The sequence below is a fragment of the Acromyrmex echinatior genome, chromosome 11 (genome assembly GCF_024713525.1).
Source record: "Acromyrmex echinatior isolate Ae372 chromosome 11, ASM2471352v2, whole genome shotgun sequence".
Classification (NCBI taxonomy): Eukaryota; Metazoa; Arthropoda; class Insecta; order Hymenoptera; family Formicidae; genus Acromyrmex; species Acromyrmex echinatior.
The window spans coordinates 2571458-2595537 of NC_141862.1; the positions used below are offsets into that span (position 1 = coordinate 2571458).

At 34.9% G+C, this 24080-nt stretch overlaps 1 protein-coding gene across 1 annotated transcript; it reads right to left on the bottom strand.

The window, feature by feature from the left end:
* Positions 1 to 949: 949 nt before the first annotated feature.
* Positions 950 to 1582, bottom strand: LOC105154787 (histone-lysine N-methyltransferase SETMAR). Its single transcript, XM_011070510.2, has one exon. The coding sequence runs from the start codon at positions 1580 to 1582 to the stop codon at positions 950 to 952; it is 633 nt and encodes a 210-aa protein (XP_011068812.2).
* Positions 1583 to 24080: the final 22498 nt, after the last annotated feature.

Consider the following 24080-nt stretch of genomic DNA (forward strand, 5'->3'; position numbering starts at 1 on the left):
TAATTTTAATTTTTATATATATTATTTATGTAATATTTCCATTGTTATTTTTATTCACATTGAAAATGATCCAACAGGGATCGAAACATTTGTTTTGTTTTACTTGTTATCGGTCAAATTAAAGTTTATATTTTAACTTGATGACATGTTTTATTTATTAACTGTTAAAAAATTCTTTTATTTTATGATAATTGTTTTAGACTCGTAATCCTTTTCTTTCTGTATATTTTAAAATTACTATTTTCAATATCTTTGATGCAAGGCATATAATACTCTTTTTTTATGTGTTCGACCTCATACAATGTATCCATCTATATACCTATATTCTTATATTCATATTATTTTAAAAGTGCCAAGCAGTTCATTTTTGAATAGACTTCTGACACGTGTAACGTGCAAAATCTTATTTTTTTACTTTTATTTTATATTTTCATTATAGAATTGTTGATGAATGTAGGAGTAATTTTATACTGAAAAATGTCGAAAAATATATATGCAATTAAATTGTAATAATATTGTGGCAATATAAAGTTACAAACATTCTTGAAAAAATATAAAATTGACAAGAATTTATTACATATGAAAAAAAATAAAATAAATGTCACAAGCATGCGTACTACATGGGCTGAAAAGTCCCGGGATTTTTAATGAAAACAAGCGTTTTTTGGGCAAAGTTATATTTATTCCTCAACATAGTTGCCTTCGAGGGCGATACACTTGGTATAGTGATTTTCCAACATTTGGATGCCCTTTCTGTAGTACGAAACGTCCAAGCCTTCGAAATACGCCTCGGTTTCCGCGATGACTTCCTCATTCGATGTGAATCTCTTTCCCTGGAGCCACCGCTTGAGCTTTGGAAACAGATAATAGTCGCTGGGGGTCAAATCTGGAGAATACGGTGGGTGAGCAACCAATTCGAATCGTAATTGGTCCAATTTGACCATCGCTTTCAAGGACGTGTGTGACGGTGCGTTGATCGTGATGGTACAGAACTTTTTTCTCCGCCATGGGGCCGTTTTTTCTTTATTTCGTCGTTCAGTTTATCCAATAACGCTGCATAATACTCTCTCGTAACTGTTCTTCCCTTCTGCAGGTAATCGATGAAGATTATGCCATGCGCATCCCAAAAAACGGAGGTCATAACCTTCTCGGCCGAGCGTTGGTCTTTTGGCCGCTTTGGTCGGCTTTCGTGGCTTTTCAGCCACTCTGCAGACTGCCTATTGGACTCAGGTGTATGGTAATGGACCCACGTTTCATTCATCGTCACAAAACGTCGAAAAAAGTCCGCTCGATTATGTTGCAACAACGCCAAACCGGCCGTTGAATCATCAACGCGCTGCTGTTTTTGGTCGATGGTCAGCAAACGCGGTACCCATTGTGCCAATAGCTTTTTCATCTCCAAAACATCGTGCAAAATGTATCCCGCCCGTTCTTTTGAGATGCCCACGGCCTCAGTTAACTCGCGCAATTTCACTTTACGATCACTCAAAACGATTCGATGCACTTGCTTTGCGATTTCCGCATTCGTAGCCTCTTTTGGCCTTCTAGAGCGAGATGCGTCTTCGGTGCTTGTACGACCCATTTTAAATTCACTAAACCACCGATAAACTGTTGTTCTCGAAGGAGCAGATGTGCAACATTTCTGCAACCATTTCAATGATTGTTCAGAAGTTTTTCCCCTCAAAAAACAATGTTTGATCAAGATGAGATATTCCTGTTTTTCCATTTTTTTTATGAAGGCGAAAGTAACGCCACTTAAACGACTGTAGCTTGTAAACGAATGAACGAAATGTCATGAAACTTCATACATAAACTAGTGAAAGATGAACCTCTCGAAATGAATCATGTTCATTTTCTAGCACCACCTATTAAAAAATCTCGGGACTTTTCAGCCCATGTAGTATATTCATGGCTACTACTGTAAGGGATCTAGTTTTTTTGTGCAAATAGACAGTCTTTATCGACAAAAAAGATATCATTAATTTATTTACAATTATGTTATAAATCGGAAGAGGTAAAAGTTGTTTATGAAATGAATGAGATTTCTGCAAAATAAATAAAATCTAAGTTCCGTGAACTAGTGTATAATATAACATTAAAAATGTAAAAAAAAAGGTCAAGTATATTTTGCAGAAAAAAGATACCAAATATAATAATGCTAAAAAAGAAGTGAAATCAAAATAATATTTCAAGTATTTCTATTTAAAAAGTCCCACAGGACACAGTTCTCCGAGCGGCATTTCTTATGATGTAGACGTCCTTTGAGACAGTGTTGTATGGAATAATTTCTCATAATTATAATATATTACACAAAAAACAGATGACATTTGAAGTGTATTAAGTATAACAATTAATAAAAAAACGAAATGCAATAGATTGCGTAATGAGAGGCGTGGAAATTGAAAAGGGATGCACCGATAACAAGTAAAAAATTGTAAATAAAAAATTGTAGAAATAAATAATTGAAAATGTATATAATAAACACATTACATGTAATTTACAAGTTAAAGACAAATATTTTATGATTTTTTACGTCAAATCTATTTCTGAAAGTTTCCTTTCTATTTCCAGTTCTATTGTAAACTAGTCTTTTCTATCCTTAATATATTAAAAAATCTTATTAAAAAAGGAAAAAATAAGCTAGATTTTCTATCTAACCAGAATAATTTATAAGATCGACGTAATTTATAAGATCGTCTTGTGATGATTAAGAGGCGAGCTATGTTGGTCAGACAAAAAGAAAATTAAGTACGAGAACATATCTCTCATATTAAGAAGAATACTGGTTTTCTTACTGTTATAACTGATCATCGTATCAATTTTGACCACAATTTTAGATGGAACGAAGTGAAAATTTTAGATTGCGAATCTTCGTATAACAAGAGAGTGTCTGAAATGATTCACATCAAAAGACAGAAACAAAGTCTTAATAAAAAGAATGATACTGAATTACCTGAAACTTACTCACAGATTATTCAATCTCTTTCTCCTTCTTAACTACATTCTTTCTTTTTTTATTTCTCCTCTCTCCACTTTTTTTCTTCCCTCTTTATTTTCTCTTATGTTCCCTTTCCTTTCCAATTTACTACTTCAACCTTCTTGATATGTGTATTTTACATTGTCTCTGAGCATCTCAGAGAAATAACTATATTTTCAATCTCATCGCATTGCCTAAGAATAGACGACGTTTATATTACACACAATAGAAGGTATTTATTCTCATTTGATTTAGCTGTTTCTAAATTGATTATATTGTATATAATTTATGACATACAATTTTAATTCATATTAATAACTCTAATGTACATTTCTCATAATATTAGATTATTTTTTTACTTTTTTACTTTTATTTTCTTGCTTCTTAGTTCGTATTTCTCTTATTAGATTTGATTATTTATTCCTATTACAATTTTACATTATATTTGTACTTTTTAACAGAAACAAGTATGTTTATCTATAATCTACATAATCCAGAGGGATACATGATTATCGATCACAACATTCTTATAACATTTATTTTGTATTGAACAATATTATTAATTAGTACTGCGATCGAGAGCGAATTTCAATTTTTTATATCTTATCTATGTAATATTTCCACTGTTATTTTTATTTACATTGATAATGATCCAACAGAGATCGAAACGTTTTGTTTTATATATTATCAGCAAATTAAAGTTTTATATTTTAACTAAATGACATGTTTATTTATTAACGGTTTCAAATAAATTTTAATTTTATAATGATTAATCTTAGCCCTTTGTCTTTCTATTTAAATTTATTGAGCCTTATTACTATTATTGTTGAATTATAATTTTTAATTATTTCTTATCTTATCATATTTAATTATCGATATTGCCTAATTCCTTCCATCTGCTGTATTCTTACATTGTATTATAAAGTCGTCTATTATTTTCAGTTATAAGTTATAACTTTCTTAGTCAAGATATCAATAATAAATGTTATTAGTTATCATGCTTCGTATATAACATATTTTCTATTAGATTCCTTAAGTGGGAGAAAGATGATCGGGAGATAAGTATCAGACAATAATCGCTGTTACTTTGTTTATTAATTCTATTCTTTTGTTTATTAATCCCGTTCTTTTGTTTTTTAATATCATTTCCGATACCATTCTAGTCAAATACGAAGGTTCATTGTCTAAAATCCTAATATTTTGCCAATCGAAATCATATTCAGTAGATATGCTATGCTCAAATATAATCGAGGGAGAACCACTGATTTTATTAATATCTCTTATATGTTTGTTAATCTGTGTTTTTAGTTGCCTGTTCGTTTGACTAACAAATGTAGTTTCATAATCTTTACTGTCTATTTTATAAACCACATCACATCTCGACATTTTTTTTCAACTAATCTTTGCCTGTTTTTATAAACATATTTAATTTGCACAGTATTTTATATGCTATTTGATAATTAATTTTTTTAACTATATTGTTCAGTTTTTTATCAATGTTTATATAGAGGGTATTGTAAACAATTTTTTAATTTTTTGTGATTTATTTTTGTCATTTAACTTTATTTTGTTATTGTTATTAATATATGTATGGTGTTTTAATATATGGTGTAATATATGATGATAATATATAGTGTTTTAATCGATTAACTGTTGTAGTGATTATAAATTTTAATGAATAACTATTATGAAGTAATATATTAATTGTCTTCTTTATGTTCTTTTAATGAAATTTAGGATGAATGAATTTTATTATTTTATTATCAAGCATACCAATGATAATTCCTTTTTTACGTGATTTTGGGTGTTGAGAGTTGAAATTTAGAGCACTTTCTGAGAACGTGCTTTTATAAAAAAGGTCAAAAATTATTTGATTATTATCTCTTATAAGGTATAAATTTAAAAAGTTAAATTAATTTTCCTTTGTTTTCATTGTGAATTGTAGTCTTTTATGTAACAAATTAAAAACGTTGAGTAATTCTTTTTTATTGTCAAATGGAATAGATGATATAATATCATTTACATATCTAAAATAAAATGGAATCGCAAATGACAATTTACTAATTGCACACTCTTCCAGATCTGCATCCAAATCTGTCACAATCGGAGATTGTCACAAAGGAGAACCCAAGGTTACACCAAACACTTGTTTGTAAATCACATCATTGAACGTGAAATACGTAGAGTTTAATTAATAAAATTTAATTAATAGCATAAGTAAATTCTTTTAGAAATTTTTGTATTTTTTCCAATGTATTGCCATCTTCTTTTAACGCTATCTATTACAAGATCGATTGGTACGTTTGTGAATAAAGATACATCTAACAATATCAATATATACCAGGTGTGCATAAATTTTTTCCGGTTTTTTGGTAAAAAAAACACGTAATTTTCAAGGGAAATTAATTTTTTTTTATTCAAAATATTGGCCATCGGCTTCTACACATTTCGCCCATCTTTCAGGTAATTTATGAATACCATGCCAGAAAAACTGCTTATCTTTTGCGGCAAACCATTCGTCGAGTCATTTTCCAACTTCCTCGAAATTGCTGAAGTGCTGCTCTGCGAGCGCGTGCCCCATTGATGCGAAGAGGTGACAGTCAGATGGCGCCAGGTCTGGGGAGTACGGCGGGTGCGGAAGGATGTCCCATCCAAGCGATTTCAAGGTGTCTTTCACTGGTTTTGCTGTGTGAGACGGCGCATTGTCGTGTAACAAAATCACTTTGCCATGTCTTCTGGCCCATTCCGGTCGTCTTTCGATTAATGCGTGATTTAAATTAATCATTTGTTGGCGATAGCGTTGTGTATTAACGGTTTCGCCGGGCTTCAAGAGTTCATAATACACAATACCGCTCTGGTCCCACCAGACACAGAGCATGGTCTTCTTGCCGAAGCGATTTGCCCTTGGTGTTGATGGACCGGCTTCACCAGGTGAAAGCCACGATTTTTTCCGCTTCGGGTTTTCAAAATAAATCCATTTTTCGTCACCCGTCACAATTCGATGCAAAAATGATTTCTTTTTGTAGCGTTGAAGCAGCATTTCACAAGTGACTTTGCGATTTTCCATTTGACGTTCATTCAAATTGTGTGGGACCCATTTACCGAGTTTATTGATCTTTCCCATTGCTCGTAAACGTCTGCTGATTGTTTCTTGTGATACATGTAATGCTTCTGCTAATTGCCGTTGAGTTTGAGTTGGGTCTTCATCCAATAACTCCTGCAATTGCTCGTCTTCGCATTTTTGTGGTCTACCAGAGCGCTCACTGTCTTTCACATTGAAATCACTATTTTTAAATTGTCGAAACCATGTCTCACATGTTCTAATCGATCGGAGCGTGTTCACCATATGTTTCTATCAGCAAACGATGACTTTCAACAGCCTTTTTCTTTTGATTAAATAAAAAAAGCAATGCGTGCCGCAAATGTTCTTTTTCAGGCACAAAACTCGACAAGATCACTGAACGATAAAACAAAGACGCTAGTTTTTGGCGGACTCAACTTGTGTGTGTTTGTAGTTAAATGTCAGACGAACAAAATGCGTATGTGTCAAATTAATACGCTGCGTACTTTTCGCTGGCGCCATCTCTTAGTTAAACCGGGAAAAAACTTATGCATACACCTGGTAATTGTTTTCTAAGGTTATTCCCTCTAATTTTTTTTTATTAATTCATAATTTTTTAATGTGACTAAATGATTCTGGTATATTTTTTATGGTAATTTTATTATAATTGTAAATAACATGCTATTTTATATAACGGACTGTTGTTTTTTGAAATTATTATTCTAAATGTATTACCTGGTTTATGTGTTTTTGGTATAGCATAAGCTCTGGGTAAGACTCCATCTGTCATAAGTATCTTATAATATTCATATTGTTCAATATAATCCCTTCATTTTTTATCTATTAATTAAATTCTTTAATTCATTAGTAATTTGGTTAACCGGATTTCTTATTATAACTTTGTATGTGTTTTTATCAGATAACATCTTTTCTATATTACTAATATAATTATTTTTACTGATTGCACTGTCATATTCTCCTTATCGGATCTAGTGAATAACATGTTAGGGTGTTTTTTGTTAAATTTTTTCGTACGATCCAAGAATTCACAAATTAATCTTTCATTCTATTCAAAGGCATAATTATTGCGGTACAATTTATTCATAACACTTATAGCCTGATTTCTAACATATTTCTTTTGCTCTATACTTAATTTGTTAATGTTCTTCTCTATATTCTTAATAAATTCTATTATTTTTCCTTGTAATTATTATTTATTGATAGACCAAATCTATCACCTAGTTGTAATAAGTACTTAACTTCTTGTGGGATATCTATGTCATTTTTATTAATAAATCATTTACTATTAACCAAGTCTATCAAAGATCCTTTTGTGAAATCATTTGGTGAGATTGTTATTCTATTCTATTCTCATTATCTAATGTATTATTATTCTTTTTTGTAGTGTTATGTTTTATTATAGTATTAACGTTAATTTTATTTATTTTTTGTTTATCATTAATGATATAATTTATTGTTGGTATATTCAAATCACTTTCTATATAAGACTTGTTCTTTAACCATGTTATTTTTTTATTTATTCTATTGCATTCATTGTATCATTATTCCTACTTTCTTGAAAAAAGCTATTTCGATATGTGATAATCTATACGCAATTATCCTTATGGTCTTATATAATTTATTCCGAATTACATTTAATTGCCTATAATTATCTTTTAACTCTAAATGAATTATCTTTGTGATATAATTTAGATTGACTTTGTTAAATTCGTACATCGTTTATGAAAAAATTTATAATTTCTCGATCATCTTTTTTCCATTTAAGAGGTCTAACAGAGAGAATATGTTATATACAAAACATGATAACAACGTTTAATATTGTACGAGATCTTGACTAAGAAAGTTATACTCATAACTGAAAATAATAGATGACTTTATAATACAATATAAGAATATAGCAGATGAGAGGAATTAGGTAAGCAATATCGATAATTAAATATGATAAGATAAGAAATAATTAAAAATTATAATTCACTTTATAGTACAATCTCACTATCATGTTTAATTGGTGTAAGAGAATATATGGATACGGATCCATAAAATAAGCCTCGGATCTATGTTCCATATAATATTGTCGTAATCTTGGATAGAACAATAAAATGCGACTACTTTAAGAAGAACAGCTATGATAATGAAGAACAAAATTTTATATAATTGACGAATGAAGAATTATAATTTATATAGGTTTAACACAATATATTAGTTAATTAAGATTGTTTAAATTTGTAAAATCATTGAAAATGACCAGAATAAAGATCGAAATGTCGTTTGATTGATTGGATTCGATTGATAGAATTTTTAAATATAATTTGTAAATAATATCTTTACGCTAATTTCATTATTCATAACTAACTTGTGTAAGGCTCCAATAACCCGCTCATTGTTTAAGTTTCATTATTGAATTTATTTAAGCCGTTTTTCTATTGTAATATTGTAATTTTTAATTTATTAATTTTCCTGAACCAATACCGTTTCTCACTTAATTTTTGTGGAGAATGATTCAAGATACTTTCCTCTACATACAGGGTCCGGCAAAATGATCTCCCACATTTTAATCTTTAATAAAAACGCCATTGTAAATGCTATTTAGATTTTATTTTTATTAACTGAAAATTTATGCTATGCCATTTGTTTTTATTGAGTTTTGAAAATTACAGAGTCCAAGTGGCGACCATTTTTTTCGATACACATTCAAAGCTGATTTCTAAAAGTTTCCATCACTCAAGCAATAATTTGAGGCGATATTCCTGTAATTTCTTGAGACAATGAACGTTTTAAGGGAAATGTTTCCAGGACGCGTAATCTCGTTACATGGAGACGTTGGGTGGCCTGCGCGTTCACCCGATCTTGCCCCATGCGACTTTTTCCTTTGGGGCTACCTGAAAGCGAAGGTTTTTCAACACCACCCCCGAACCATTGACGAATTGAAAGCAGCAATACGCCAAGAAATTACAGGAATATCGCCTCAAATTATTGCTCGAGTGATGGAAATTTTTAGAAATCAGCTTCGAATGTGTATCGAAAAAAATGGTCGCCACTTGGACTCTGTAATTTTCAAAACTCAATAAAAACAAATGGCATAGCATAAATTTTCAGTTAATAAAAATAAAATCTAAATATCATTTACAATGGCGTTTTTATTAAAGATTAAAATGTGGGAGATCATTTTGCCGGACTCTGTATATCTAACATATCTAAAAAGACGCTCGGATTAGTAACCTCATCTGATAGAATTAATTCCATTAAACTTTTCTGAGATCAAGGGATGTATGGAATAGTGAACCAAGAAGTCGTTTAACAGTATTATTAGCATTGTTATTGTTTAACTGTATTACAGATAGATAAACAATTAATATCTAGAATTTCTGAGTACTAAAATCACATTCGAATAAGTCTACCCATTCTGTTATAATCGACCATAGATTGCAGAAAGATCACGATTTTGTTTGACAAAATGTAATTTTTTTATAAAGAGCCTCGTTATGATAAAAGATTAATATCAAACATGTTTTTATGTAATTTTTGTTATGTTGTCATTGTTTCTTATGTAATTTTTAATACTTTTGTTTATTATTGTTACATTTTAAATAAGAATTGTCAGTATGGTGCGATTTATTCTCATTACGTAAAAGTTGTTATTTAACACATTATAATCATGCAAATAAATTATTAAAAAATACATGAGAAAGGAAATCGGAATTTATTATGCTGTGAAAAATTTTAAAATTTTCTTATAATTTCTGAGTTATAAGCCTTTATGTAAAGTAATTCCGGTACCTTATCCTAATATTCGAATAAAAAATTAATTCCCGTTATGTTATATTAACGTAACAATTAGTGATAAAATGTGACATAATATTCTATATTTTCTTCCTTTAGCTGTTGCACTATTGAGAAATGGTATAGATGTATATGTTTAACTTACATAATACAATGGATTGTGGAAAGTGATACATTAATATAATGCGATATAATACGAATGCTTATGTTCAAATCTTCGTCAATTATTTCCGATGTTCTTTCTCTACATCAATCATTCATATTTAAAATATTGCTAATGAATAATCGTACTCCTTTATTATAAATTCTTTAAAAATTAAATATTTGATTCGGAATCATAGATAGTTCATTGGATCATGTTTTTCCAAATAGGATAAGAAATGACAATTATGTCAAACTTTTAATCAAAATTTATTGGATGTTGGTTTAAAGATTTACTATTACATATCCGAAATAATGTGATTTTAATATAATGAAGCACAATCTCATATAATAAATGTGCAAGACATTTTCTTAATATAAATTTTTCAAATTCTTGAATTGACCGAAATGTCATGTCGCCCTCATTTAAACTATATTATTTCCTATGGGTTTATTTAAAAAATTTTATTTACCGAAATCCTGTAGAAGCATTAAAAGATTTAAAAAAACAGCTTTATTTTATACTATAGCAACTGTTACATCAGAAATAGTCTGGTGTGCACAAGAAAACCTTATTATAGTAAATTTGTGCATTAAAGGTCTGCATTTTAAGTATATGTTTCAAAATATTTAATCGGTCACTTTCAGAATCACAAACATTTTCAAAACATGAAACCAATAACTTTGCATCAAAATTATTCACGTGTTAACCAATTTACTCTTATCTAATTTATAAATATAAATATAAATATCTACTTATAAATATCTAACTTATAAATATAATTATAGATATAATTATAAAGTATTGTATAAATGTAAATGCAGTATATTAATTTTATACATAGCTGGACTTAAAATGCGAAAGTAATGACTTATTTATGAGTCCGCGACTGGAAGAATTTTATAGTACCTTTCACAATCTCGTGGACAAGATAGCCAACATTGCTCATCATTTATCGCCATTAGAATCATGGATACATCCTAAAGAAAGGCAAAGATTAGAGGAACGCATGATCGAAATCGATATTACGAGAAATGATTACACGATGTTTACGTCACCACCTGCTTGGTATTTGAATGAAGTGCATCAACAGCTGAATGTGATCTTGCAAAAGTCATTTCGGCCTTTGAGTAACTATTTAGAAGAATTGCGGTTACAGTTTAGTTATATCTTTTACGAAACAGATCAAATTTATTATGATACGACTCCTGAAAAAGAACTGTCATTCGATGAATGTGTTGCAAAAGTCGAAAATTTTAATCAATTGGTACGCGTGATAAATGGAATGGTACGTAATTAAATATCTAAATCAATTCTTTAAAAACAACAAATCTTCAGACAAATGAGAGACAAATGCGAAGTAATTAAAATAATAATCTTACAATTAGTGTTTAATGTATGTGCGGAGGCTTTATACAAAGTACTGAGCAGGTACGCTCCAACATAGAGCCCAACATTTGGAGAGACGCAAAATTTTAATAGACAGCGCTACTCGTGTAAATATAAAGTTCTACCTTGATATTTTAAATGAATTAGCTAAAAGTGATTTTCTGGAAATCTTTTCAAATTTAGCTATAACGTTACAGATCTTTTTAACTGTGCCAATGTGGCAACTGCAGAAGCATCTCTTTCAAAATTAAAAATAATAAAGAATTATCTGAGAAATATAATGACGCATATATGATTTAACTATGATATCAATTGAAAAAGAATTGGAACAATTTTCATTACATAATCTTGATTACGTAACAATTAAAGACGTATCAGAATATTTTCAAAAACTAAAGCCAAAAAATATAATAGTATGTTGCATTAAGTCAAACATATTATTACAAAAGAAAATATAAAATTTATTGTATTCCTTTTTTTTTTAATTGTTGATTTGTTGCCATTGGCGGGGGATTAGTGCTTCCGAGACTTATCCTTGTATTGGGCCGCAAAAGCAAATTACAGCGTAGGGTACCAAAGGCAGTCATAACGCCTCCGTGCATGTTCTTCATATCATGAGATTCGAACTTCATGTATATGAAGAACATACATTAAAAACTAATTATAATAAGATTACGCTCTATTTATCGCATTCACACTCTCATTTGAAGATTGTTTTTTTTTTTTACTTTAAATACAAAGCGCTAATACGTCTGAACGTTAAGATGTTAAACTGTTATATATATTCATTTAAATGAATTAATTTCAGAAATTATAATTGCGTACCGATATGGTTGTCGGACTTTCAACGCGATCAATCTGAAATATTAATAATCTTCCCAAACTTCCCAAATTTAATCTTAATAAACTTATTGCGAAAAATATTGCTTCGGCCGGGAGTCGAACCCGGATCTCTTGCATTTCGTGCGAATGTCCTAAGCCTTTAGACTACCGAGACCTTAGCAATATTCTTCGCAATAACCGATATGTATAGAGAGTTACGCATTTTTTCAGCGCGCGTGTATAAACAATAAGATTGGAAACAAAACCGTTTATGTTAAATAACATTACTTTAAATACGAAGCGCTATTACGGTCTGTTAAAATATTGAACTATTATATATATTCATTTAAATGAATTAAAGAACTGGAAAGAATACGGGCAGTAGGAGAAGCGCAGAAGACGTCGCGCAAATAATATACCTATAAAGTGTGAAACTTTTTTATTCACTAAAACATGCTTACATGTTTCGGCTCACTTTTGAGCCTTCCTTAGAGACTACATAAACTAATATATACAAAAACTGTGAATAAAAGTTATCCTGTCATGGTGAACTCCCTTACATCGAGAATTTAAATGTCTGATTAAAAAGAGTGAAAAAAAAGGAAAAAGAAAAAAAAAAGAAATTAAGAAATATCATAAAATATAATAGAATATGGAGAATTAATTTATCAAACAATTTTAAGAGTATAATTAATTATCAAATATGTAGGCTGCTGGAAAAGTTTCTGCAATCTAATACTTCCAGTGGCGCCAACGTTTTGTTACTATCATATCCATAAAATTAAATGTTTTTAACATATAATTCAGTTGACAGTTTGTACTCAAGCCAACTAGTTTTGTTTGTATATTATTTTAAAAGAAGTTATTTTGTCAAAAAATGGAAATTTCGCGTGAAAATTTTCGGGCAATCATTTTTTACGATTACAAATGTAATCTATTATAACTCCGAAACAATGCATCGATCGACTTCATTTGGCTTTTGGAGATGAAGCACCATCCAATAGGACTGTTTATAATTGGTTTGCCAAATTCCAGCGATGACATATCTTTCTTTGTGACGAATTCCGTGAAGGTCGTCCATCCACGTCTATTATTGCCACTAATGTTGATGCTGTGCGTGAAATGATTGAACGAGGTCGGCATATGACATACCGTGAGATTCAGGCATCCTTAGGCATTGACATGAAAGCAATACGATTTTACATGATTACTTGAACGTACGGAAACTTTGCAGTCATTGGATCCCACACAATTTAACCGAAGCTCAAAAACAGGCTCGTGTTAAATGGAGCAAAGAAATGCTCAATTCAACCGAGGTCAGTCAAATTTGGTCTACAACATTGTTACTGGGGACGAAACATGAATCTATTTGTATGAGCCCGAAAGTAAATAACAATCCACTGTTTGGGTATTTCAAAATGAACCGAAACCAAAAGTTGTTCATTCACGCAGTGCTACCAAGCAAATGATTGCTTGTTTTTTCAGTTATACCGGACATATGGCAATCGTGGCTTTAGAGGATCGAAAGACTGTGAATACTGATTGGTATACAACAATTTGTTTGCCTGATGCCATAAATGAATTGCGTAGAACAAACCGAAATCGTTGCATCATCCTTCATCATGACAACGCTAGTTGTCACACAGCACGTCAAACCGTTGATTTTTTATCCACTAAAAAATGTAATTGATGACTCATTGTCCGTATTCATCTGATTTATCACCTAATGACTTCTTTTTGTTCTCAAACATTAAAAAGAAGATGCATTTGAGTCGCCTGAAGCAGTTGTTGAAACATTTTGTACACTGATTTCTGAGGTTATAGCTTCAGAGTCGAAAAAATGTTTCGAAAATTGGTTTGAGCGTATGCAGAAATGTATCGATCTTAAAGGCGAATACTTTGAAAAACAATAAAGCCATTTACCGAATTTTACATGTTTTTTTTCATAATGTTTGCAGAAACTTTTCCAGCAGCCTACGTATAAGGGCGCTCACCATGTTCACAGAGCATCATATCGCAAATATTACTATAAAAATGATTCAAGAACCGGCTTCTGATAATGTTGGCCATTATCAGACACAGTGAGTTACTTTTTTAGCTAGTAATTTTCCGAAATAACAAAAAAAATATAACATTAAAGCGTTAATCAATTCCAAGAACAAGAAAGTTGGAAAGTAATCGATAAACACTCCAGAAAAACTCATTACTGCGTACACTGATTGACTAGATGTGACAACAAGCCTTTATAGTTTGTCTATGATCGGGAGGTAGGCCTTGGGAAGCCCCTCCATATCCGTCTGCAGGTTGAGTCCATGTATCTGTCTCCTGATGAATATCATTTCCGAGGGCCGCCACCGCTGCCACCCCACACTATACTTATCATCTTTCTTTCTTTATGCCATTCGTTGCGACTCATGTACATCCTATACTTACGATTTTTTCTTTCTTTTCTTTTCTTATTGCAGCTTCTTATGTGATTCCTTTTACTTATTCTCATACGCAAAATATATACATTTATATAAATATATATATATATTTTTTTATTTCTATTATACTGATTCGATTATATTCTAATAATGCTTTTAAAACGAGAGCAGCGATATCATCATATCATGATACCATTGATCACGATGATGCTGCCAGTACATATGATATGATACGAAGAATGTAGGAAGAAAAACGAGTATATATCGCGAAGACGAAAGGAATGGATAATTTCAAACGCTGAAACACACAGTTAATATTTATTTTTCATACTATACTAGGTGGGGTGAAAAGTAACCTCCTTGGGAATGAAAAAAATTTTTTTCTTATGCAGAATCTCGCCCAAAATATGGCGTGTTCGCTCAGTACTAATCTTTGTAGCATCTGCTAGCTCGCGCACCTTCACTTTCCGGTCAGCCAACACCATTTCATGTATTTTTTTGACATTTTCCTCGGTAACCGCATCGGAGGGCCTGCCGCTGCGGACTTCATCGGTAGTGGAGTTGCGGCCACCACGAAACTCTCGAAACCAATATTTGACGGTGTAATCTGACGGAGTATTAGCCACATAATATTTATCCAACTTTTCTTTTGTTTCCTTCGCCGTTTTGCCTCTCAAAAAATAATGTTTTATGAGAGAACGAAAATCGTTTTCGCAAACACGTCAACAACAATCAGCTCTCAAAACAAAACTAAGGGCAGTATCGCACTGCCACTTGGCATGTCTGCCTAAATATGAACGGACTACAAGGCACCATAAACTTTTTTGCAGTAGTGGCGCATTCTGGCGGTCAAGGAGGTTACTTTTCACCCCATCTAGTATGTACAGAGGGTGTCTCACTTAAGACCGGCCACCCGAATAACACTCACAGTTTTGAAGATAGGAAGAAGTGCTTGAAATAAAAATTATTTGGTTTCTAGAGGGGCATCGTATAATGATGAACATTTTTTTCTCAGATAGAGGTGCCTAAAAGATTTGAAGGTCAACTTCATTTTTATAAATGCAATTATATGAATTTTTTTACATAATATGATTCCTCTAATTATTCTGCATATGAAAGTATTAGGTGTACAACTTTGCTTCCGCCGTTTTCCTATAGATGGCTTTAGCGGTAAGTGGTAGTCGAAATAAATAGGTCATAGACGTCATACAATAAACTTGAGCATCTGTCAACATAATCCCATAGAAACATTAGTCAATTTGTGTCTGAATCATAAAATTATTCTCGATTGAAAATGTCAGTTTACGAGCCAAATTCTCGTCATTTGCGGGAGGTTTTAATTTTCTGCTTCAATATGAAGAAATCTGCGGCTGAGGCTCATTGAATGCTCTCAAATACTTATGGTGAGGTCACTGTTAGTGAAAGAACGTGTCGTGAGTGGTTTCAACGCTTCAAGAACGGTGATTTTGACGTCGAAGACCGGCATAGCGATGGAAGAGGGAAGGTTTTCGAAGATGCAGAATTGGAGGCATTACGATCAAGACTCGTGTCAAAATCAAAAAAAATTGGCACGATCATTGGGAGTGACTCAACAAGCCATTTCAAAACGCCTCAAAGTCATGAAAATGATTCAGAAGGAAATGGAATTAGTGCCGTACGAGTTAAAGCCGAGAGATGTTGAACGACGTTTGTTTGCTTGTGAACAGCTGCTTGAAAGGCAAAGGCGGAAGGGATTTCTGCATCGCATTGTGACTGGGGACGATTGGATGGGGACAAATGGATTCATTACGATAACCTCAAGCGCAGAAAATCATGGGGAGTTCCCGGCCATGCTTCCACGTCGACGGCCAAACCGAATATTCACGGCTCCAAAGTCATGCTCTGTATTTGATGGGACCAGCTCGGTGTAGTGTATTATGAGCTGTTAAAACCGACTGAAACAATGACAGGCGATCAGTATCGAACGCAATTGATGCGTTTGAGCCGAGTATTGAAAGACAAACGGTCGCAATACACGAGAGACACGATAAATTGATTTTGCAGCATGACCATGTTGCGAAAGTGGTCAAGACATACTTGAAGAAACGTTGAACTGGGAAGTCCTACCTCACCTTCCAGACGTTGCTCCCTCTGACTATCACTTGTTTCGATCAATGGCACACGGTCTGGCTAATCAGCACTTCCGGTCTTATGAAGAAGTAAAAAATTGGATCGATTCGTGGATCGCCTCAAAAGATGACCAGTTTTTTCGACGCGGGATTCGTACGCTGCCCGAAAGATGGGAGAAAGTAGTGGCCAGCGATGGACAATAATTTGAATCATAAATGTATAACCAGTTTTTTACAATAAAGCCTCTAATTTTTTGGAAAAAAATGGCGGAAGCAAAGTTGTACACTTAATATTAAGGTAGCGATATAAAAAAACCAATAGTTTACGAGATATTTTATATTTTATTGTGGCCCATGTTGACAAGAAATATTGAATAATTCGTAAACTATTAATTTTTTGGCAACCATAACTTTAATACTTTTATGAACAGAATAATAAGATGAATCAATTGATGGGAAGAAAACACATAAAAAAGTATTAGATAAAAAAAAATTATTTTACCAGCGATAACAGTCCGCTACAGATATTCAAAATGGTGACCGTCCACGGCAAGACATTGTCTAAAACGTGATTTCAGACAAAAATTAATTAAAACAGAAATGAAAATTTATTCGTGAATGTGTTTCCGAAACACTGCTGAGATTAACAATACTTCGACTAACACCGCTTCACTCATGTAAGTTCACGTATGTGTGTTACTTCAGTCAAACTACAAAGGTTATTAAAAAACAAGGTCATTTAGTGTAAATATACAATAAATTCCGAGGAAACGTTTGAAACTCAATGGATACAATCCGCACAGTCTCATTGTGACAGTGAAAAGAATCAGTTTACTTTTCCATCATGCCTTTTTACTCAAAAGAAGAGAAAATTGATATGATTCTTACGGTGAAAGTGATAATTGTATGAGGCAAGCTGTACGCATGTATGGAAATAGATTTCCTGATCGCACTTGTCCATCGCGTTCTGCTTATTCTGAAATAATAAAAGTGTTTAAAGTAACCAGTAATGTTGATAAGAAGCAGTAAGTAAGAGCTAATAGGATAACAGATGAAAGGAATGAGATAAGTATCTTAATAGCAGTTGCCATAAATTCACATTTCAGTATAAGATATCTTAAACGTGAAAGCGATATTAGTCGAAGCAATATTGTAAGGATCCTACATCGTAATAAGTTCCTTTTCACGTTTCTCTTTATCAAGAATTACACGAACGGATTTTGAAAATCGCATATGGTTTTGTGAGTGGGGATTGCGGAAATTTCGGAACGATGATACATTCCTCAAAAAAGTTCTTTTCACTAACGAAGCATCTTTCACTAATCATGGTCAAGTCAATTTATATAATTCACACTATTGGTCCGTAGAAAATCCACGGTGGTTAAGAGAAGTTGATAAACAAAGATCTTGGTCAATTAACGTTTGTTTGTGGAATTGTTGATAATAAAATTATTGGTCCATATTTCATTGAAGGGACATTTAATAGCGATAAATACAAAAGATTTTTAATGGAAATGCTGCTCACCTTATTAGAAGATGTCTCATTAGACGTCCGGTAGGCCTTATGGTACCAATACGATGGTTATCCAGCTCATTCCACGTGTGCTGTAACTGCCATTTTAAATAGAAAATTCGGAAATCGTTGGATTGGACGAACAGGAAATCATAAATGGCTATCATGATCACCGGACTTGACACCATTAGATTTTTTTTTATGGAGAAAATTGAAAGCAGATGTGTATCATAATGCACCAACTACTAAAGAAGACATGAGGGAACGCATACAACGAGCTTGTGCTGTAATCGATTAGGACATACTTCAATGTGTAACGCAGTCTGTGGATAAATGTTTTAGACAATGTCTTACCGTGGACGGTCACCATTTTGAACATCTGTAACGGACTGTTATCGCTGATAAAATAATTTTTTTTTATCTAATACTTTTTTATGTGTTTTCTTCTCATCAATTGATTTATCTTATTATTCTGTTCATAAAAGTATTAAGGTATGGTTATTAAAAAATTAATAGTTTGCGAATTATTTAATATTTTATGTCAATATGTGCCACAACAAAATATAAAATATCTCGCAAACTATTGGTTTTTTTATGTCGTTACCTTAATATTTTTATATGCAGAATAATTAGAGGAATCATATTATGTAAAAAAATTCATAAAATTCCATTAAAAAAAATGAAGTTGGAAAAATGAAGTTTTCCATTAGAAAAAATGAAAAAAATGAACCTTCAAATCTTCTAGGCGCCTCCACCTAAGAAAAAATGTTCATCATCGTACGATGCCCCTCTCGAAATCACAATTTTTATTTCAAGCATTTCTTCCTATCTTCAAAACTGTGGTGTTATTCGGGTGGCCGGTCTTATATATATATATATATATATATATATATATATATATATATATATATATACACCCTGTATATATATTATTATTATCCATAGTGTAACTAATAATTCACATTCAATATTTGAATTTTTATCATAAATCTTAGGTGTTTATCATAAAGCTTAGGCTGCATCGTATTTGTTATTTGAGGCCTCTCGAGATGAGTCGTCAATGATTACATTGATAATTATATCAATGCAATTTAATACAACAAAAATGCGATGTTTGCAATTTCGCAGCGTCGACGGTTTTATTAGATAGCATAATCAAAGATTTTTCAAGGACATGCTGCGACAAGTCACAACATGTCATGGCATGTTCGCGGTGACGTCATCAATACGACGTTACTAAATAGTGTACATGTCACGTAACCAGATTTTTCACGAACATTCGACATGGTACGACATGTCCCAACATTCGAGTGGTGACATCATCACCAATGTAATGTGATACAAATGTCACGTGACCAAGTAATTAGTATAAAATGAGATGATTTAGACGCACCGAGTCAACGCATTAGTCAACACAAGCGATAATATATAATGGAGCGCGATTTGATAAAGCAAGCGACACAGCTGAATACCATAGAAGAGTATGTCGCATAGGAACAACGATACGACGAGCTCATAGAATCTCTGGTAGAGCCGAGTCATGCCATATTCCGATTATCGATCGGCAAGAGACAATTAGTGATCACATATATCGCGAGGCTCGAGAGTTTGAAGGATTCGGATGTGGACGATTTGTGCATGTGGTGCCGGATATGGATTTCGATGGCGCGAGATCGAAAACAGTGTTCGTGAATCGTTTATTGACAGGCGCAGTGATAAACTCTAATCACATCGAGTCGCGACGGTTTTTAGAAGACGCTAGCAATGTAATGCTCGAGCGAGTGCGAGACACTGTAGAAAGACATATATAAAAGTGAATACCGCGTTCAACAAGTTCGCGATGAAGGATAAACGTGCTAATAGAGCATAATTACAAAGAACAGATATATGCATATATCGATGCACCAATGTGCGCGAGTGGTACGAGCGACACATCGTCGAGCCTATCCTAGTATCGCTCGAAGAATTCCAGAAATGCGACAGCCGGTGGGCACTGTCGCGAATTCTCAATTTGGTAGTGAATGTGAATAAGTATAATCCAATGCTCGTGGGATGTTACTTCGAAGTGCTACGGCAGGACGGAGGTGGCCACTCTACGCTTCAAGGACGGCGAGAGTCCCGAATAAGCACCTCGAGGCCACGAGGCGGCCCGAAAAGATCCTGCGGCCTCTCGAATTTCGCGCGCCAGGACATTCGACAAGGGCATGACGCGGTTCCCGCGATTAGCGAAACCGCGGAGCCACACGCCAATCAGGCGTGATAAGGCCTCCTCGCGGGAATAACGAGCTCTCGGGAGGATTAGCGCCCAGTACTTGTGCTGTGGCCCGCTTGGCGAAAGCACTTGGTGGAAGGACAAAGAGCGCGGCGGAGACGAGAGTGTTCCGGAGACGACTAGGACGAGCACCTGCGGGTGAGACGAGCGTCGCAACTGTACAGTCGCTGGTTTCCGCATCCGGGAGACGTAATCCTATCGGAATCCTATGGGGCGTATTGTGAGGAGCGCACGTGGCATTGCCGTGCATTAGATTTCCGCGGGATTCGAATACGCGTGTCGGCTCTCCGAACGGTCTCTCATCGTCAGGATAATCCTATTGCGTCCGCCAAGGCCACAGCCTCATCATTCGTTGCAGGCTTTTATCGCGGATCATATTTTGCGTCGAAGTTCCATACTGTAATATCGCGTATCTTGTCGTTTCGGAAGCCTATAGCATAAGATTTGCATGTCTATTAGGGCGTCGACCCTCTGTGTCATAGCGATTAACGATAATTTATGATAGCAATTGGTAATTGTGCGTATTCTGTCGTATCGAATTTGCATGTATTCGATCTTCTTTCTCTGAACCGGCGCTGAGCGGCGCGAGGCCCCGCGAGCGCGCACAAGACCACGTCGTGTCCACGCTACAATCGTTGCCGAATTCCATAATATTTTCAAGGCGGCGAAGTCTTGTTCGTATAATTCGCGAGAGTATCCCTGTGTGGCGTTAGCTCGTATCGCGGGAATCTAACGAAATGGATACGTCTAGCGTACAGCTGGGACCCGTGCGAAGCCGTTGTCGCGCTCGATCAGAACTTGTCGACAGATGTAAATGCAAGTCGAAGATTTATTTAATGTACATGTTAACTTTGTTATTGTTAATTCTGGTGTGCTTTATTGTCGTCCCTATTCGCTCCTCCAAACAATTCGCTATCCTCGATCACGAACCGTCCCCTCTGCCATTTCCGAGGCTGATCTACCGGTTGAGAGCCCATCGACGTTTACAGCTCGTCTGAATATTACATGGAGAAAGTATCGTGTAATTTAGAGAAAGAGTGGCACGCTCGCGCTTGGCACCTAACTATCGTTTTGCGATTGTTGTGTGTCGCTCCTAAGAGCGACCGCGCGAAGACACATTTCTATCGCGTCTCGTAACGACACCCGTCATCCGATTGCATAGGAAAATCCCAGCTGTGAATGCGCGACGAAATTGCGCCACGCTTGTGAGTGCGGTTGCAATATGTAAGAGATGACACCACAATATATGTACTGTGGAAAGACATAGTAAAGAACATAATCATTTTCATATTATCTGCTATACTTATATTATCAACATTTTATATCTCACTTCTTCGCGGCATTATTAAATATCTAGCGTTCAACAGATATAGTACGGTTATCGAACTGCTGATGAATGATTAGCGAAACATGTACGAGCTCAATCGGTAAAGTATCCTTTTGAAAAAGTACGAGCAATTATACAGAGCACAAAATACTAGGCTCTGTAAAATATTCATACTGCATCTCCAAATTTAGTGAGAATCACAGATTTTACATGACTGACTGACTGACTGACTAACTGACTGACTGATTGAATCTCTATAACTATTTTTTTTTTGTTAAAAAGGTCTGATTTGTCGATTAACTGACTGACAATTCGTGATTGATCTATCGTTGAAGCGTTCTACAAGCACGAGTTGCATCGCGCTACTCCAGACGTGTATCTTCGAACGTGGAGAAAGTACTGCGCAGGAAAGGAGACAGGGTGTACGTCAAATGTTTGGGATTCGATCATACAATTCGTGGATACACGAAAAAAAAAACATGTTATTTGACACAATTTTTTATTTGTATATTTTTTCATATATATATGAGGTATAAATTATAATAATAGTAATACATAATAATAACATATAATATGTTGCAACCGCACTCACGAGCGTAGCGTAACTTCGTCGCGCATTCACAGCTAAGATCTTATGCAATCGGATGACGGATGACGTTAAACGAAACGCGATAGAAATGTGTCTTCGCGCGGCCGCTCTTAAGGGCTATACACAATCGCAAAACAATAGTTGGGCGCCAGGCACGAGCGAGCGTGCCACTCTTTCTTGAAATTATATTCGCGATATTTTCTTCATGCAATATTCCAACGAACTGTGAATGTCGACGGGCTCTCAAGCCGGAGCGAGCAGGGACGGTAATAAAGCACACCCGAATTAACAATAGCAAAGATAACAAGTGTATTGAATAAGTCTTCGACTTGCATTTACATCTGCCGACAAAATCGTGACGATAAGCTCTAATCGAGTGCGATAACGGCTTCACACACAGGCTCCGATGCTTTGCGCTAGACATATCAATTTCGTTAGATTCCCGCGGCACGAGCTCACGTCACACAGGGATACTTTCGCGAATTATACGAACAAGACTTCGCTGCCTCAAGAATTATGATGGAATTTGGCAACGACTGTAGCGTGGACACGGCGTGATCTCGTGCGCGCTCGCGGAGCTTCGCACCGCTCAACCGAAGTTCAGAGAAAGACAGAACATACGCAAACTTGATGCTACACAATCTCGATAGGATAGAATACGCGCAATTATTAATGGCTACAATAAATTATCATTAATCACTATGACACAGAGTGCCGCTACTCTAACAGACGTGCAGATCTTACACTGCGAGCTTCTGAAACGACAAGATATGCGCTGATACAGGAATTCGATAAGGTATGATACAAAAAAAACAGGACACGCGACAAACGTTTACAAGAAATGACGAGGCTGTAGCCTTGGCGGAAGCAGTACAATTTCCCCCAACTATGATGGACCGTCCCGGGAGGCGACGCGCGTACTCGAGCTCCTCGGAAATCTAATGCACGGCAATGCCACGTGTGCTCGCTATAATATATTCGATAGGGTTACAATAAAATTGTGCCTCCCGGATTCGGAAACCGGCAACTTTACAGCCTATGACGCTCGTCTCATCGTGTCCTCCCGCTGGTGCTCGCCCTGGTCGTCTCCTTTCTCGCTCAGTTCTTGTCTCTCTGCGAGGTCTTACGTCCTTCCATGTACGCTCGCTTAGTCGGCCATAGCACAAGTGCCAGGCGCTGATCCTCTCGGGGGCACGCAGGACTCGTTATCCCCGCGAGGGGGCCTTATCGTGCCTTATTGGCGCGTGGCTCCGCGGCTCCGCTAATCGCGGGAAACGCGTCATGCCCGTGTCGCATGTCTTGGCGCCCGAAATTCGAGAGACCGCAGGATCTTTTCGGGCTGCCTCGTGACCTCGAGGCGCCTGCTCGGGGCTCTCTCCTTGGAGCGTAGAGTGGCCATCCCCGCCCTCCTGCCATTCCAATTCTCGTTCTGCCTGGAGCCTGGAAGATGATGCGATAGAAGGTGTCTTGCGACAGGGCAAAAGGGCGTAATAATGAATGATATCACCTGCGTATGACTCGGGGGATAGGGTGTCGTGCACCCCGGCGAATCTGTCGGCAGCGATCATTACTCGACTTCCATTCCTGGTCGTCCTTTTTCTTCTCTCTTCACGGTGAGGCGGCGTCAATCTGTCCAGATCGCGGGAGTCGTCA